General features: G+C 39.4%; 3 protein-coding genes across 3 annotated transcripts; all 3 read right to left on the reverse strand.

Moving 5' to 3' along the window:
• Positions 1-1685: 1685 nt before the first annotated feature.
• On the reverse strand, positions 1686-3838 carry LOC146617200 (uncharacterized). Its single transcript, XM_085371901.1, has 5 exons — positions 3759-3838; positions 2956-3105; positions 2586-2723; positions 2341-2466; positions 1686-1855 (listed from the first exon to the last, which is right to left on the reverse strand). Exons 1-5 carry the CDS (start codon positions 3836-3838, stop codon positions 1765-1767), a joined length of 585 nt encoding a protein of 194 aa, XP_085228027.1. The 3' UTR covers positions 1686-1764.
• Positions 3839-6610: 2772 nt separating this feature from the next.
• msgn1 (mesogenin 1) lies at positions 6611-7060 on the reverse strand. Its single transcript, XM_085373291.1, has one exon. It carries the CDS (start codon positions 7043-7045, stop codon positions 6611-6613), a length of 435 nt encoding a protein of 144 aa, XP_085229417.1. The 5' UTR covers positions 7046-7060.
• A 1876-nt stretch (positions 7061-8936) lies between these two features.
• On the reverse strand, positions 8937-15422 carry gen1 (GEN1 Holliday junction 5' flap endonuclease). Its single transcript, XM_085373164.1, has 13 exons — positions 15262-15422; positions 14977-15175; positions 14165-14341; positions 13911-14021; positions 13746-13819; positions 13565-13650; positions 13265-13415; positions 13146-13182; positions 12979-13059; positions 12767-12897; positions 12603-12664; positions 10584-10733; positions 8937-10198 (listed from the first exon to the last, which is right to left on the reverse strand). The coding sequence occupies exons 1-13, from the start codon at positions 15420-15422 to the stop codon at positions 8937-8939; spliced, it is 2682 nt and encodes an 893-aa protein (XP_085229290.1).
• Between the last annotated feature and the right edge of the window lie 149 nt (positions 15423-15571).

A 15571-nucleotide genomic window follows, 5' to 3' on the forward strand; every position in this document is an offset into this window, starting at 1 on the left:
AAACTGTAAAACCGAAGACCCTCTTAAGTCATTATATCCCAATTTGAGCAAATGTGTGCACATTGTAAACCCACATCTATTGTTATTATTATTTTTATTAAATATAAAAAGGTGGAACTATTTCATGCATGCAAGCAATTAGATTTGAAATTATACAAGAGTACAGGAGATAAGATAAATAGATTTGACTGAAAAAAACAAAACAAACTCTAGAAGGTTTTCCGAGCCAGCTGTCCCCTTTGAAACGGGGTCAGCATCTTTTAGAAACAGAATAAATAAGTTATAATTCTTGGTCATATCAGAGTGTCTGTTCAGATGATGTCCTCCTTTTAGACATGCTACCACTCATTTTAAACTGAGAGATGTCTTGTATGTGGAGCGGCTCCGTGTCCTCCAATCAGTTTTACACTGGTAGCTACAAGGCCGTAAACCTTTACTATAAGTACAATTCATTGTTTAGTTTTACATTTTTTAAGCCATAAATTAATTGAAGCCCTCAGTCTACAGAATTCAGTGAGATCTAAAGTGAACATCAAGATTTCCTGGTCCTCCAGATAGTAAAAACTAAAGCAAAACTATTAATTACACGAATCAAATGTTCACTTTAAAGTATCACATAAATAAATGTAAGCTCACACTTACAATGCAGTTCATACTGTTTCACAGAGACGTTGTAGTCGGTAATAACAACTCTCAGACTTGTTTGTGAACAAATAAAAAAAGAAGAAGTTGAGTTTATTTTTTTGTTGTTTTATTATTTTGTTCTTTCACGTCTATCTCTTGACGGTTCTCAAAACACATTCACAGTTTCACAAGTTATGTTAATTACAATGAATATAAAATAGTAACACTTAAAAAAAAACACAGTAAAGAGTAACTTCTTATCATTAACTGGAGCAAATATGAATGGAATTTGCTCTAATAAGAAACCTGGTATATATGTGTGTGTGTATATATATATATATATATATCTATATATCAGTATGCTATTCATTTATAATGCTTTTTTGTCATCACACAATAGATCGCTGGAGACAAACATGAATGTTCCAAACAGCAATACTCATAACTTAAAATACCTGCACATTAAAAGATATATAATATGAAATTAAATACTCATTAATACTCGACAAGCTGGATAAAGACTTGTAAAACGTGTCAAACAATAATTAGTGCACTGTTTAGTGAGGTTATGAATACATAACCATATCCATGTAGCATGAGGAAAGATTAGGGAGGTCCAAGGTGGACCAAACTAATAAACAGTAGTGTTTGAGGGCTGCTGTGCACTCCTTCCCCTCCCTTTTAAAATTTTCCCCTCTACCCCCACCTTCAGAAATACAGTGTCACCCCATTTGTTAACCTTTATTCATTAGGGGTCAGGAAAAAGGCTCACAGGGCGACTGTAACAAGAAACACAGAACATTTAATTTTGGAGAACAAACTCGTTTTAACAACTTCTGTTAAAATACGAACAGTATTTATAGGTAACAGAACTTGGGAATCCCTTTACATTATTCGGTTATAAATCGTTTTTAATCCTCAGTTGCCCTTTAGTCATTTTCACATTTTTCTCTTTGCCAGTGGACAATACCAACAACCAAACATGTCGGCACAGAGTATTTCTTGAGATACTCAAAAGATAACTCAGACTTTTATTTTTTTTTATAAACACATCATTCGGGGGCATTTCATTCACTGCACGACTACAGGGCCTCTTCTACATTAACAGCTGCTTAGTTATAGTTTTTAGAGCAGGCTGTATTAAAAGCGTCGGCCACCAGGGGGGCCTGGCCACCTCTGGCCTCTGCCAGGTGGGGGGTGAGGCGGAGGAGAGACCGGTCCATTGTGGTAGCTGTGTAAAAGGATAAAATCACACATTGGATTCTTGGCTTTGGCCAATAGGGGGCACACTCTGATAAGAGCAGCCATCTGAACGACTCTAGTTTAAGGCGGGGGAACTGAGATCCCCTCTGCTCTGCACCTTTGAACTTGCAAAATACAGCTTCATGTTTCATGCACTATTTAAGAGTTTAGCTTAAAAAAATAACTTCACTTTACATTTGCTACAGTAGAAAACTATTAAAGCAAAAATGCTTCTTTTTGACACAGAGCTATCAAAAAATTGAAAAGAATTTAACTATAAGCAGGCTGAAGAGAAAGGGACAGAAAAGACTGTGCATTAGTGTCACAAACCTCTGTGCTTTTGCTGCATCTCAGATCTCAAAGAAAAACTCTCAGATTCTCTAAATTTAACAATCTGGTTACCGTGCACACAAAGCACAGAGATTTGTGACATTTTAAGCTTAAGCATGATATGAATATTAAAACACCGCTTACCCTCGTGGGCCTCGCGGACGGAAGGGGCGCGGAGGTCCAGGGGGTGGCATGCCACGGCCTCGAGGGTGTGGCGGACGCCCTCTGAAACCAGGATGACCTGGAGGAGGGGGTGGAGGGGGTCCATGCCTGTAGAGGAAGAACATTTTCAGGCAGTAAGGAATAAGACATTTGAAAGTGACAGGTCAGCTCTAGCTATGCGCTTTGTGGGTGTCTGTGCATGTTATGTGCCTGAATGAGGCGTTTACCTGGGCATGGGTGGAAAGGGGCCTCTGAGGTGCATAGGAGGAGGTGGGGGAGGGGGAAGAGGAGGGCCCATGCCCATAGGTCCAGCCCTACCTCGAGGACCTCTGAGGTCAGGGTAAGGACGCATCCTCCCCATTCCTCTGCAAGGGAAGAAGGTGCAGCATAATTTATCTAAATTGACACATGTAATGGATCAAAAGTTAAGTATGTAAAATGCATCTAAATACAGAAATACTCAGTAGTGGCTGTCTATAAGCATTTCCTTTTTATGTTTACCAACTGAAAATATGTGTTTAGAAACTAACCAAGTTATAAAACTTACATATTACAGAATATCAACACTGTGCGTGTGTCAGACATCAATAAAAGTACCTCATGGGCCCAAATCCATTCATGGCTCCATCCTTTACTCGACCCCTTCCAGGTCCTGGTGGCCCAAAGCCTTTCATCATGCCCCGCCCACCACGCATGCCACCTCTACTCATACGCCCCCCTCGCCCACGGCCTTTGGCCCCACGACCCCTGAAGGAAAATAACAAAGGGAAAACTGACACTGTCCTTCTAGTTCAGGTTCAGTCTTGTTAAGCTGTAACAAAAAAAATAAAATAAAAAAAAAAAAAAAACACTGACGCACTTTAAATTTTTTATATCTAATCTTGCATAAAACCACAAGAATTGTCATGTTGTCAAATAGTAAGGCATTTAGACTACATAAATAGATATGGGTGTGAAGAGATGCATCTTTAAATCATTATAAAGGAAATCTGCAGGACCTGATTAAGTATTAGTAGAAAACTACTACATTAATTACTGTGACTTGCTGTGGTGAAATTAAAAATCTGCTGGAGATCAAAGAACAAGAAAAACACGTATGCATCCATTAAAATTTACAACAGAGTCCAGGTTGAAGATTTACTGTGAAATCTATAACAATCATTTAACACCAGGCTAAAAAAAGTTAAGCTTTTACAGATTATATCTGTGACACAGTACGACCTCTCTCAGTTACTGCCACTATAGGACAAAACAGTAAGCTATTAATAGCATGACCTTGCCATGACAGTTTCCTATAGACATATCTGAAAGATGAAGCAGGAAAAAAAAAGACCTAAACTCGAATAACCGGCATGTGTACACAAATGAAACAGAAGACTGTAACAGACAGCAGGACAGACCTGGATTTGAGTTGGATTACATGTTTCTCTGAGTCATCCATGGAAGTTTCTGTGACTCTCTCTTCTGTGTCCGTGTCCATCTGAAACAATCCCAAGTCAATAGTTATGTGCAGAAGATCAGCAGTAATAAGCACTAGATTCATACTTGTACCTGTACAAAACATAATGATATAGATATAGACAATGAACACCATCATGAACAGAAGAGCTGCGTTCAAACATACTATTTTTTAAGTGTTTATTATGTAATGCTGGAAACTGCACTGCAATGTCTTTGATTTGTATTCTAATATACTGAGAGGCACTTCATTTTCTGCATTCTGGTGATTTTTTTGCACTAATTTGTATGTTGTCTGCATAAATTACACAGGAAATGCCTTTAATCAATTTATTTCTTCAAGACTAATAAAACAGAACAATAAAGCACTAGAAGATAACTGTATATATATGAAGTGATATAACGCAGTCAGGCTCCCTGGTATTCTGTTTCACTTTTAAATGATTACTCTCCACTTTCCTCGTGTTTGTGTGCTGCTGAATCAGCACAAATACAGGCAGGATTTACTCGCCTATCCTTCCTTTGGATTGCTCTGTTCCAGTTTTGAGTCTGTGTGTAATTGCCTGGCAAGTTTGTGTAATTGCGTTTTATTAACAGGCTGATTAAATACTCATATGGCACCTCTTCAGCTCTCTTAAAAATTAAATCACGTCATACATTTTTATATCCTGGACTTTAATAGCTTAAATATATTTCAACAAGACATCTGCTCATGTTTTCTCATTCTAAAGAATCAGCCTGCTGAAAGCTAAAAGATCTAACGCATTACCTTAAGATTAGTTAACCACTACCAACCCCGGGTTATAAACAATAGGCTCAAAACCTCCAAACAGGAGTAATTACAGTCCTGTGTTATTTTTATTTTTGGAGGAGGGTGGGGGCTATCAAAAAGATCAGAATACATCAGAAGAGATCAGAATTTACTATGATACAAAGGCAATCTTGTTACACAGAAATTCTATAATAAAGATGTGCACCAAAACCTCCTCATGGTTGCTGGGTGGATAAAACTTAACCACACTGACAAAGACTAACACCGAGGACATGTCCCGTTTAATTTACCTGTATTTTTTACTTCATTAGTCTTACATAATAAAAACAAAACGGAACATATTTTTACATTTTTCTTTAAGTCTAGTTAATATTATTACCCTTTCTCTTAACTTTATTTTGTCACACCCACTTTTAGTCAATGCAATAAATTTGATCACTGAATAATTTTATGCCTAATAAAGTCTACAGCTAAATCTCCCGAGAGTTATTTCCATTAGTTTATTATCCTCATTTTGCAATAATGAGGGATGAGTCGCTCATTCTACACCCACCTAAACATCCATTTAAGCCAGGATGTAGACGGAAAGTACACTGTTCTGCTTATAATTTATTATATAGAGAGATTTGTATGTAACAGGTCCAATGGCTGAGCCACACACTTAAAATGTTTAATGGCTATGAACATGGCATGAAGCACACTCGTTCATACGTACATTTTACAGTGATATTTTGAAGACAGAAAGCCTGCAAAGCCAAAGGCACGTCGAGCGTCATGGAAACAATTTTATCCCGATCCTAGGAGGCGGCTGAGGTTGTGTGAGCTTTTAAATATCAAGCTAGCAGCAGCGGCAGAGGGGGTTGGGGACGACCTGTGCGACAAATACAGTTCGAGCCTCTAATAATACTTCTTAATACCCCTCATGAATAGTAGCAAATAGTGAGCCCAGCCGGCTAAAATATACACGTAAAGCGATAAAGGGCCCCGTCTAATTCCTGGAACTTCCAGGGCAGGTATGACAGAATTACGCTATGTTGCAAATTTTTTAAAGAACAGTCTAATATAAACAAATTTCAAAGACACATTTAATGATATTTTCCTAATTGAAAATATAAACAGAATAAACTTCAGTGACAAGCGTGGGATTAAGTAAAACGTTAGTCATCCAAGAAAGGGGCGTTTCTGTAGATTTTTTTTTACGCTTCTGGAATGACTTACTTCAAATCGGTGACGCCGGTGAGGTAGATTAAAAAAATGATACGGTTTTTGTGATTCCTTAAAAAAAAAAGAAAAAAAATAGAAAAATAAAAAATATAGATATATACAAAATTTCTAGCAACTCTCGTACCTTCGATGGGCTTTGAAATGGCGGCTTAAACAGACATCCCAGGTTGGGATTTCTTTGTGAAGAGACGCTCGCTTTCAAAGTCACGCCCACAAGGAATAAATGTTTAAACTTGATTGGTTCATTGGTACCGTCATTTAGGCCAAGGTTCGCTTTCTGGGATTCTGATTGGTTGACTCGGCTAACGTGCTTCCAATGGTCTCCAGCCTTGAAAGCGGTTCAGTAATTAAACGGGCCACACGTTCAACACATTACACACGTTTATTGAAGATTGAGGGGAAAAGCATGACTGTAGAACTCATTTGGATTAAAACAGCCGATGAATGCAGAACATTTAGCAGAATACAAATCGACCTGTTTTAGTATTTGAGAAAAATACAAAATTCACACAGCAAAACGTTACCAATTCTCTTAAATTCTAAAAAATATAAAAACAGGAGGGTAAAAGTATGAATCAAGTACGACGACTCTTCTCCAAATTATGTCAACATAAACACTGAGTTCATAATTCCAACAAAAGTATGCCTCATATACAGAAAATATCTGGCAAGTGCAAGTAAAGTAAACAATATGTACATTATAACTGTTAAAAGAAATAAGAGGAAAGTATTAAAATGAGTATTAAACAGATAAGGAAACTAAACGAAATGTCCAAATACGGTCCATTTTCAGTGCATTTACGTGCGACTCAGGAGGTCTGCAAGCTTGTTGATGTATTCAATGGTGTATTTGAGCGTCTGTATCTTGGTCAGGGGCTGCCCTCTTTTGCTGTAGTCCGGCGGCAGGTAGTCCCGAAGCTGGTGCAAAGCCTCTGCGAGGCTCCTCATCCGCATCTTCTCCCGCTCGCTGGCCTTCATGCGTCTTTTGGTGGACATCTTTGGCTTGCCTTGCCTTTGCGCCGGTGGTGCAGTCACTTCTCGGCTCGTGAAGGTGAAGGAGAAGTCTTTGATCTCCCGATGCTGGCTGGAGTAGCACATCTCCGGTGAAGAGCACACTGACTCTCTCTGTGACTCAGGTGAAGTGGGCTGAGGTGACTCTTGGTTTTCTCCAAAGGCGCTCTCATGGCACTTCCACTCAGACAATATTTCAGCTGTAACCACATCCAGGTTCATGTTGGATATCCAGGCGACCAAGCAGCGACGGATGGCATTCAGGGTTTCGGCAGGGAGAGTGTGTGAAAGTGATTTGGCCAAAGTGGTTTTATACAGAAGCTGATCTCCGGAGGTTTAAAGGTTCACAGCTGTAGCGACAAAAGTTCAAAGAAACTCGCAAGTGCCAAAATGCGACCTTCCCGGAGGACATGGTTCGTTAGTCTATCACTGGGGTGTGAATAAGGCTAAATAGAGGGATAATGTGATAGAAAGAAAAATAATTAGATTCCTTTACACTTTAAAGTCTCCCTGACGACAATTATCAGTTTGATGTGATTTGTCTAATGAAGGATGCTGCTTCACCTGGGATCTTCACGCTTCTCAGGCAAAGCAAGCCTGCTTGTGTCTTCAGCGTGGACGTTAACATAAATAAATAAAGACCAGAACTTTGGAAAAAGATAAACTTGCAGAGCCAAACTCTTTATCCTGTCTGGAAATTCCTAAAAGTGACTGTCCTTGTACTTCAACCTCCTTTAAATGTGTACAAATCCCACTAACTCTACTTTACCACACCAACTGGACATGAAAAACTAATATTTTATGTCCTAAGCTTTTGTTCTAATAATAATATAAAACAAATAAGATTAAAGAGCCAGTGTTATAGGACAGAGTTGTTATTTGGGCAGAGGATGCAGCTGTCACCAAGCTCCTGCCAGACCTTTCATGTCTGAAAAGGTGTGAGGCCTCACTCAGGATCAAGGGGACCAACTCTGGTGGGTTGTAAAAATCCAATGGCTCAGCCTCCTCCGTGCCTCCTGTCAGCTGCAGGGTCTCCTCCCTGCAGCTCTGTCAAACAGCGGTGGGAGAAAATGAGCACATGTGGTGCCATCAGTGAGTATTTAACACTCTGCATATCCAAAACCTCCTTCTGGTGCATTAAAATTAAACCTCATTTTTCATTAGTATTAAATATGTTAAACTTTATTTGTGCACAGTGGTCTCCTCTGTTTTAGAGAAAGCTTCATTCACAGTAAGCTTATGGCAAAATCTATTTACGTTTCTTGGTTAACAGGTTCGTATATAAAACATTAAAAGACTGAAAATGTAACTCAAAGATATTAGAATCATAATTGTGAGACAATGAAAAGCAGACATTTTTAATATTAATAATTAATATGCTCTATATTGAGTCATTTTCTCAGAAGTTTGAGTTAGTAAGGTGAAACTTTGAAATAATAACCAGTAACTGACTTAAGGATGAAAACAATGTGGGGTTTGGTTGTTTTTTTTTTGGTTTTTTTCCAATGGCGGAAACAAGCTTCCATACTTAAGTCATATTCTGTTGAGTGTTTTTAATTCATTAAAATTTCTGGTTATTATCTCAAAATTTGACCTTACTGTATCAAACATCTGAGAAAATAACATGAAATTTCAAGTTGTTATGTTGGAATTTTGAGAAAATATCCAGAAATTTGGGGATTACTATCTTAAAATTTCAGGTTATTATCACAAATTTTTGGATTATGGATGGGAAAAAATTATTATTTTTTTAGTGACAGAAAAAGTTTCTGCTGAGTGTGGTTTTACATTTATTATGGAAGCTTGTTTCTGCCACTGGAAAGTCAAAAATTTGGATTACTATCTCAAAATTTCAACTTCCTGACTCAAACGTAGAAGAAAATAACTTGAAATATCCCATTATTAATTTGAAATTTTGAGATAACCTGAAATCTTGACTTATATACTGTAAAAGGTTTTTGGATTTTTTTTTAGTGGCAACAAAAAAAACACAAGCTTCCATATCTAATATTTGAGCTTATGTTACAAGTGTTTCCAAAGTCCAGAGTAAACTTTCAGTGTTAAAAGAGCAACAGCTTACATGTTTTTGTCCTTTGTCGTGTAACCACACTGATTACTTCTGAAATTTCAGCCTCAGTCTCTCTGCCAGTGGCAGCGGACTCTCACTACAAATTACAGAGTCGTCGCTCTCTGACACGGTGATGGGTGAGGCTGGAGTGGGAAGGAACATGTTGGCACCCACATCAGCTGCTGGGACATCCTGGCAGTTGTTTTCAGTTGATACAGGTGTGCTGTTATTTTCAAAATGTTTGCTCTGAGGTTTTTGTCTTGCTAAATGAAGGCTCCGAGCGGGTTTTGCAGTTGCTTGGGTCGCTGCGTGTGAAGCAACTGGTTTCAGAGGGAAGTCTGAAACAAAGCTGCCTTTGAGTTTGTGTTTAGGTTTTGTTTTTGTCCATCTTTGAGGTCCACACTTCTGGTTCTCCACGTCGCTGTCCTCACTGGATGAACGAACGCTCATACACACACTCTTTTTGGTGGTCTGTGGCATGCTCTCGTCCTTCTTGTCACTTGTACCTGGGTTAGAGTGGCACCTCTGTGGTGGGACAACTAATGACTGAATAGCTGTCCTGACAAATTTATATTTGTGTGGCGGCTTTTTGGAGTTGTTAAATGTGTCTTTGGCTTTACTTTGAGCCGGGGCACCTGGCTTTTCTATCTGGGTTTTTTCTGCACGTGCTTCATTTTTCTTAACAGCAGATTCTTTGCTAACCCCACTGGAAATGTGTCCACTGGGTTTTGACTTGACTGCATCATTGCATACCTGATTCACGATTTTGGCTGTATTCTTCATGAGCACCCGCTCCCTTAGAGGACACTCTGAGTAACAGAGCTCTGGAGCAGATCTGGAGTCTACTGGTTTGACATCAGGTGAGATTTTCTGCTCCGTTTTTTGACTCTCTGTTTCACTGTCTGTGGTTTTATTTAGCTCTGGACCAGTGGAGTGGCTGGTAGCTGCTTGTTGGGATGGAGAGGATGTGAAGGACAAAGCATCCCAGTCGATATCACTCAGGTGTAGCGCTTCAATTACAGCAGAGACAGAAGGTGAAGCAACTGGCTCAGAGTCAGCACGAGACAGAGGAGTATTGGGGCAATCACTCAGGCTGGAGCGATCATCTTTTCCTCTTTCATTCTGCTTATGGTTCACCGGTGTGTCCAAAATCACAACCTCTGGTTCATCTGTGCTTGCCAACGTAGGGAGCAGCTTTGGCTGTTGAGTCATAGAATTCGATGAAGAGGAACTCTGAAGAGTCATCTGAGCCAAGAGGTCTGATAAACCATCCGAGGGCTTCTCCTTTTTACTTTTTGGCTTCTTTTCTGTAAAAGAAGACACGTTATCAGAAGATTATCTGAATTAGTTTCCTGTTAATCCTAATACTTTTTCAGTGTCTGTGCCTAGTTTTCCTGCAAACTAGGAATTAAATCTAGATAGCAGTGATGATTTGTGTGTTCAAAGCTCAGTTTGTATAAAATGAAAACAGAGCCTATGAGATTGCTGAATCAAGGCCTCTGCTGTGAACCAGCTACATTTGTATGTGTCCCAGCTGCTTTAATAAACAGTGTTGAGACGCAAGTTTAAGATGCAAGTGTCCTTGATCGGGATGGCCTTGTCATAGCAGAGACATGTGCTTTAATGATGTAAAGCACATAGCTAAAATGGACTTTGTGCATTTAAAGTGGATATCATAAATCTCTGTCTTACTCTTTGTCTTGTTCTCTTCAGCCAGAGCTTTGTGTCTGAGGTAGGTCTCCACCAGCTCAGGGTAGGCCACACGAAACAGAGACTCCTCCTCCACCGTCCTCACCTCACGCTGTTCCTCTGCAGGCCGATCCTCAGGAAACACAAAATGTTCTGCAGAACAGACATCAACATCAGCTCCAACTTCTCACACTGAAGTATTTAAACTCCTCAAACTTTTCATATTTTTTGCCTTAAAAAGTGAGTAATAAATTCAAATATCTAAATGTCCATTAATGTCCTGTTCACTGATCATTGCAGTTCTCAGCACTTTTGTTCTTGTTATTAAAGCACCAGGAAGTAGAAATTTTGAGAGACAATGTCCTTGTGAAATTAAGCTATTTTTAGATTAATATGCAACTTATTTACATATTATTTACTTATTTTAAACCATGACAAAATTATCAGATGATGATACAGTTAGCTGAAAAAAAAAAAGTAGTTATGACAGTTTTTGTAGTTTTGCTTACGTACGCCACCACATTGTTTTAAATCAAACAATCAAGATGTGATTGTAGAGACGACTTTCAGCTTAAATTCAAGAGGCTGTACAAAAATCCTGTAGTGTCAGCCGCTTTTATGCACAGTTCCCTGTTTTCAGAAGTTCAAAATTAACTGAACAAATTTATCATTTAAATGATGATTGTTTTGAATACTTTGGTAAAATCCTTTGCAGTCAATGAATGGCTGTTTCCTCCCTTGAGATGCTCTGCTAGGCACCGTCTGAATATCCAATTTCTTTGCCTATTGTTCACCAACCTTTTGGGTTGCTTTTGCACTATGCTTTGGGTCATTATCGATTTGAATTGTGAAGCACTGTCTGATCCACTTTGCAGCATTTGGCCAAATCCTACATCTATCAGCAGTCACATCATCAATAAACATTTGTAAATTAGTTACACCGGCAGCCATACAAGCCCATGTCATAACATTACCTCCACCATGCTTGACAGATGATCTGATGTACTTTGGATACTTAGCCATTTTCTCTTTCTCTTCTCGTAATCCTGGTACAAGTTAATCTTGGTTTTATGTCTAATGTCTAATTTGGCCCTCTTGTTCTTGAGTGTAACTAGTGGGTTGCACGTTGTTAATGATCCCTCTATATCCATTCATGAAGGTGCCTCTTGATTGTAGACCATGTTTTGGAGTTGTTTTTCTTAGCCATGGAAATGAGTCTGTCATGATGTACTTTAGCTGTCTTCTGTGGTCTTGCAGTCCTTTTGGTGTTGCTGAGCTGATCAGTTCACTAATTATTTTTAAGACTGCACCAGATTTTAGATTTGGCCATGCCTAAATATTTTGCAAACTCTCTAATAGGTTTATTTTGCTGAGATCTTTTAGTTTGTTTTGTTTTAGTCTAATGATGGCTTTATCTGGGATAAAAACCTCTGTCACATTAAACATTTGGAGCTCCCTGGTGTGGCAACCCCTTGTGAGGAAGGAGCAGTTGGCTTCCTTCACTTACACTGGCATCTCTTTTGTGGCTCATATTGAGAGTTGCAGTGAAAAGCTAAAAAATACACGTTGAACACTTGGAATACACTCCAGATCCTTTATTTGCTTAATTTGTCGGGACGGGCCTTACCCAGCCATGAAACTGCCTGTCAGGAGGCCCGTGCATAAAAACACCTTCCTCTGATGTAGAACAATCTAAGTTAGCTGAGATTTTCTGAGGCCACTCACATCAGACGGGCTTGTTAGTTAAGGGGGCTTTAATATGACAGATTTCCCAGCTCAGAGGAGGAAGCCACTTTAGCACCTAGTGCCTGTTGTGACTGATCTGTCACCTCTGAACCCCACCTCACAGCCAGTCACTAACAGACGACTCGGTGACGAGCACCCTACACCCCAAACTCCACTAAACACAGTACTCCTGTCACTCAAATCAGCTTTTTATTCTTGAGTGTCACTTTTCTTCCCCTTCTATTGTATGCTGTGAGTAAATTATACTTTTTTCCCCATCATGGGATTTAAACTGACCTGGTGTTCTCCAGATGACTTCAAAGCAAGCAACGCCATTCCTCACTCTTGGTTTAAATATTCTTTAGCATGAAAAAAAGGTTGAAAGTTAAGGATGTAAAGCTGTTATAATAACAATATCATAAAAGTGATAACTTATCTGACATTAAAAACTGTAACACTACCGGATGGGCTCAACTTGGCAGGACATGTCTGTTCCATATTTTCGGTTCATCAGCTCAGCGTAGGTCATCAACACTAGCACCTTTTCGCTGGTGTAGTGCTTCGGCCACTCCATCTTATCATAGGCGAATTTCTAAAGACACAAAACGTAAATGTTTACACACAGCCCGCCGAACAGATGACCTTACACTTAATAATTTACAAACCCATTAACCTGGATCAGCAGCATATTCGGCTTCCTCCTCTTAAAATGTGACACAGGCTTATCTTTGGAAACCAGAAACTCACGAATGATCTGCAAGACATGGTTTAAGCATTAAAAATTACTCCAATTATTTGTCAAGTTATAATAAAAAATAAAAAAGAAAGATCAAAATGTACCTCAGTGAAAGGAAAATGCTGACTCGCCAGTGTTTTCCTGCAAATAAGAACTTGTCTGTTTAGTTAAATAGTTATTAAATAGCAGAAAATCAGCTTTGACATTCTGAATTGCCATTCACCTCCTGATGTTTGCCTCAAAAGAAAAGGCCTGGCGAGTCTGTTCGTAGCGGTGCCAGTCACACGGACACTGGTAATCGAAATCCTGAGGCTGACAGAAGCGATTACTGCCGCAGAGCACACATCCGCGGGACTCGTGAGTCTTCGCTGATCCTGATAACGAAAGAATAACAGTCAGTAAGGGGTCTCAGATGCTGAAATCTCTCACATACTTGCATGTTTTGACGTGACAGTTTAAAAGGCTTTAAAATAGCCACAGGATCAGGAGTGGAGGTCAGAGTTCAAAGCAGGGCACCACTCACCAGGATGTCGACACAAGTTGCAGTGAGGAACCTTCTTTACACCTCCTTCAAACACTTCTGTGGTCTCTTCATTCCACTGGATGAACCTGTAGTTATCAGAAAGAACACGAACACAACTTTTAACTCGGGCTACTCAGAGAGAAACTGCTTAGCTACATTCACGGGTGTTTGTGTTTTCTACCTCTGTAGGAGTGTTTGTCCTTTCAGCGTCTGAATGAGCCTCAGAGCCTGCTCTTTGCCAACACCTGGTATGCCCTTATGGAAACAGGAAAGCATTCAGTAAACAAAAAACATTGATACTACAGATTTTCCTTTAGCCAATTTCAGATTAAGGTGTCTTCACTACCTTGGGAATATAATCACAGCCAAGGAGAATGGCCAGACCGACAAGATTCTCTCTGGACAGATTTAAGTCTGTTTGCACTCGAGAAGTCTGGTAACAGTCCACCTGAGGGTCCTGCAGTATAAAATACATGTAGGTCAGTGAATGATAGCTTCAAGGCTGCAGGATTTCCAAACCATCTGTAGCGTATTTACACAAGTAACTGCATCTTATTACTCCAAAGAGGTTTTTCTTAAGATTAACTTCCACAGACATACTTTACTGTTCATGTTGAAGTTCCTGTACACAGTACGGGCTCCATACAAGAAAGCGTCTCCATCGTTAGTGATGCAGCCGTCCACCAGGCCCTGTGAGTCCAGGTAGGCACACATGGCCTCAGCCTCTCCAGCAGCTGTCACCCAAGGTACACCCAGGTAGTCCAACATCTCTGCACACTACAGAGGGAGTACAAAGAGATGTAAGGCCACTGGAGGTAACAATTACAAATGAGAAATTTATCCCAGGAGTTCAAATATTTGATTTTTATTTACAACTTAACCATGAAAAGGTAAATAAAAATATTGTTGCCTGACAAAAAAAAACACAATTTGTCATAAAATTTTCAAATAGACTTTCATATTTTCAAGTAAATTTGCCAGTTATTTCCTATAGGTGTAATATAAAAATGTTTCTGTACATGTTTATTGTTGTTTTTTCTTTATTTCTCAAAAATCTAACTTTTTTCTCAAAACTTCTAAATCTGACCTTAATTCTTGCCAGTTTGCTATTTTTGTCCTTATAACTTCATGTTGTTCCTCCAAATTTAAAAATTTCTTTGACATTTTTTTATTTTCTTCTTTTATGGAATTTATATGGTTTTCTCTAAGTTTGACCATTTTTTTCTAGTAAAATGGTGGTTTCTCATCATTGTTTTTTATATTTATCATTTTACATTTTTCTCTAAACTTGACAGATCTTGCTTTTTCATCTAAATTGTACCGTCTTAAAAAAAAATGCCGTCGTAGCAAGCTGAAAAGTGGGCAGAGATAACCACAGACGTTTTCTTTTGAGCAGGAGATTACAGACCTACCTCTCTCAGCACGGCTTTAAAGCGCCCCCTGCTGGTGCCTGTTGCAAACTTCGGAGCAGTGCTCTTCTTGAAGCCTCCATATCTTGTTTCTGTCCTCTTGTTCATGGTTTCTGCTTTAATTTTTGGAGCCTCTCCTTCCATAACAAACACGAGTTTCACCCCCATCAGTGTGAGGGACGATACCCTGAAAAATAAATTCCTGGACACAGCGTGGAGTAAGAAAAGCTTTTAAATTTATAGTTACTTGGAAGCAACAGCGCGATGAGTTTATTATGGGGACATTACCTCAGATGGGGCTTCGTGACTCTCCCCATCATTGCTTGGACGTGCTGGGCTTCGCACACCCACAAACTCAGGTCGACTGCCAGCGTCTTTCCACTCAAACTGTACAGAGGCACCGACTCACGAACCGGCTCCACGATAGACCACAAATCCTGAACGCCCATATTTACACACAATTGGATTTTAAACAATTAAAAACGGAGAAATGTATTTTAAAACCCCCAATGTTACAACAACAAAAACTGTACAGCAAGTCGGAGTTTTCGAACTGTGCCGCCATTGGGCCGCGTCCCATTTTGTTAAAGGTCTACGT

Source organism: Diplotaxodon limnothrissa, linkage group LG15 (genome assembly GCF_057381915.1).
Source record: "Diplotaxodon limnothrissa isolate DT_005_m linkage group LG15, D_limnothrissa_male_GT1.1, whole genome shotgun sequence".
Lineage (NCBI taxonomy): Eukaryota > Metazoa > Chordata > Actinopteri > Cichliformes > Cichlidae > Diplotaxodon > Diplotaxodon limnothrissa.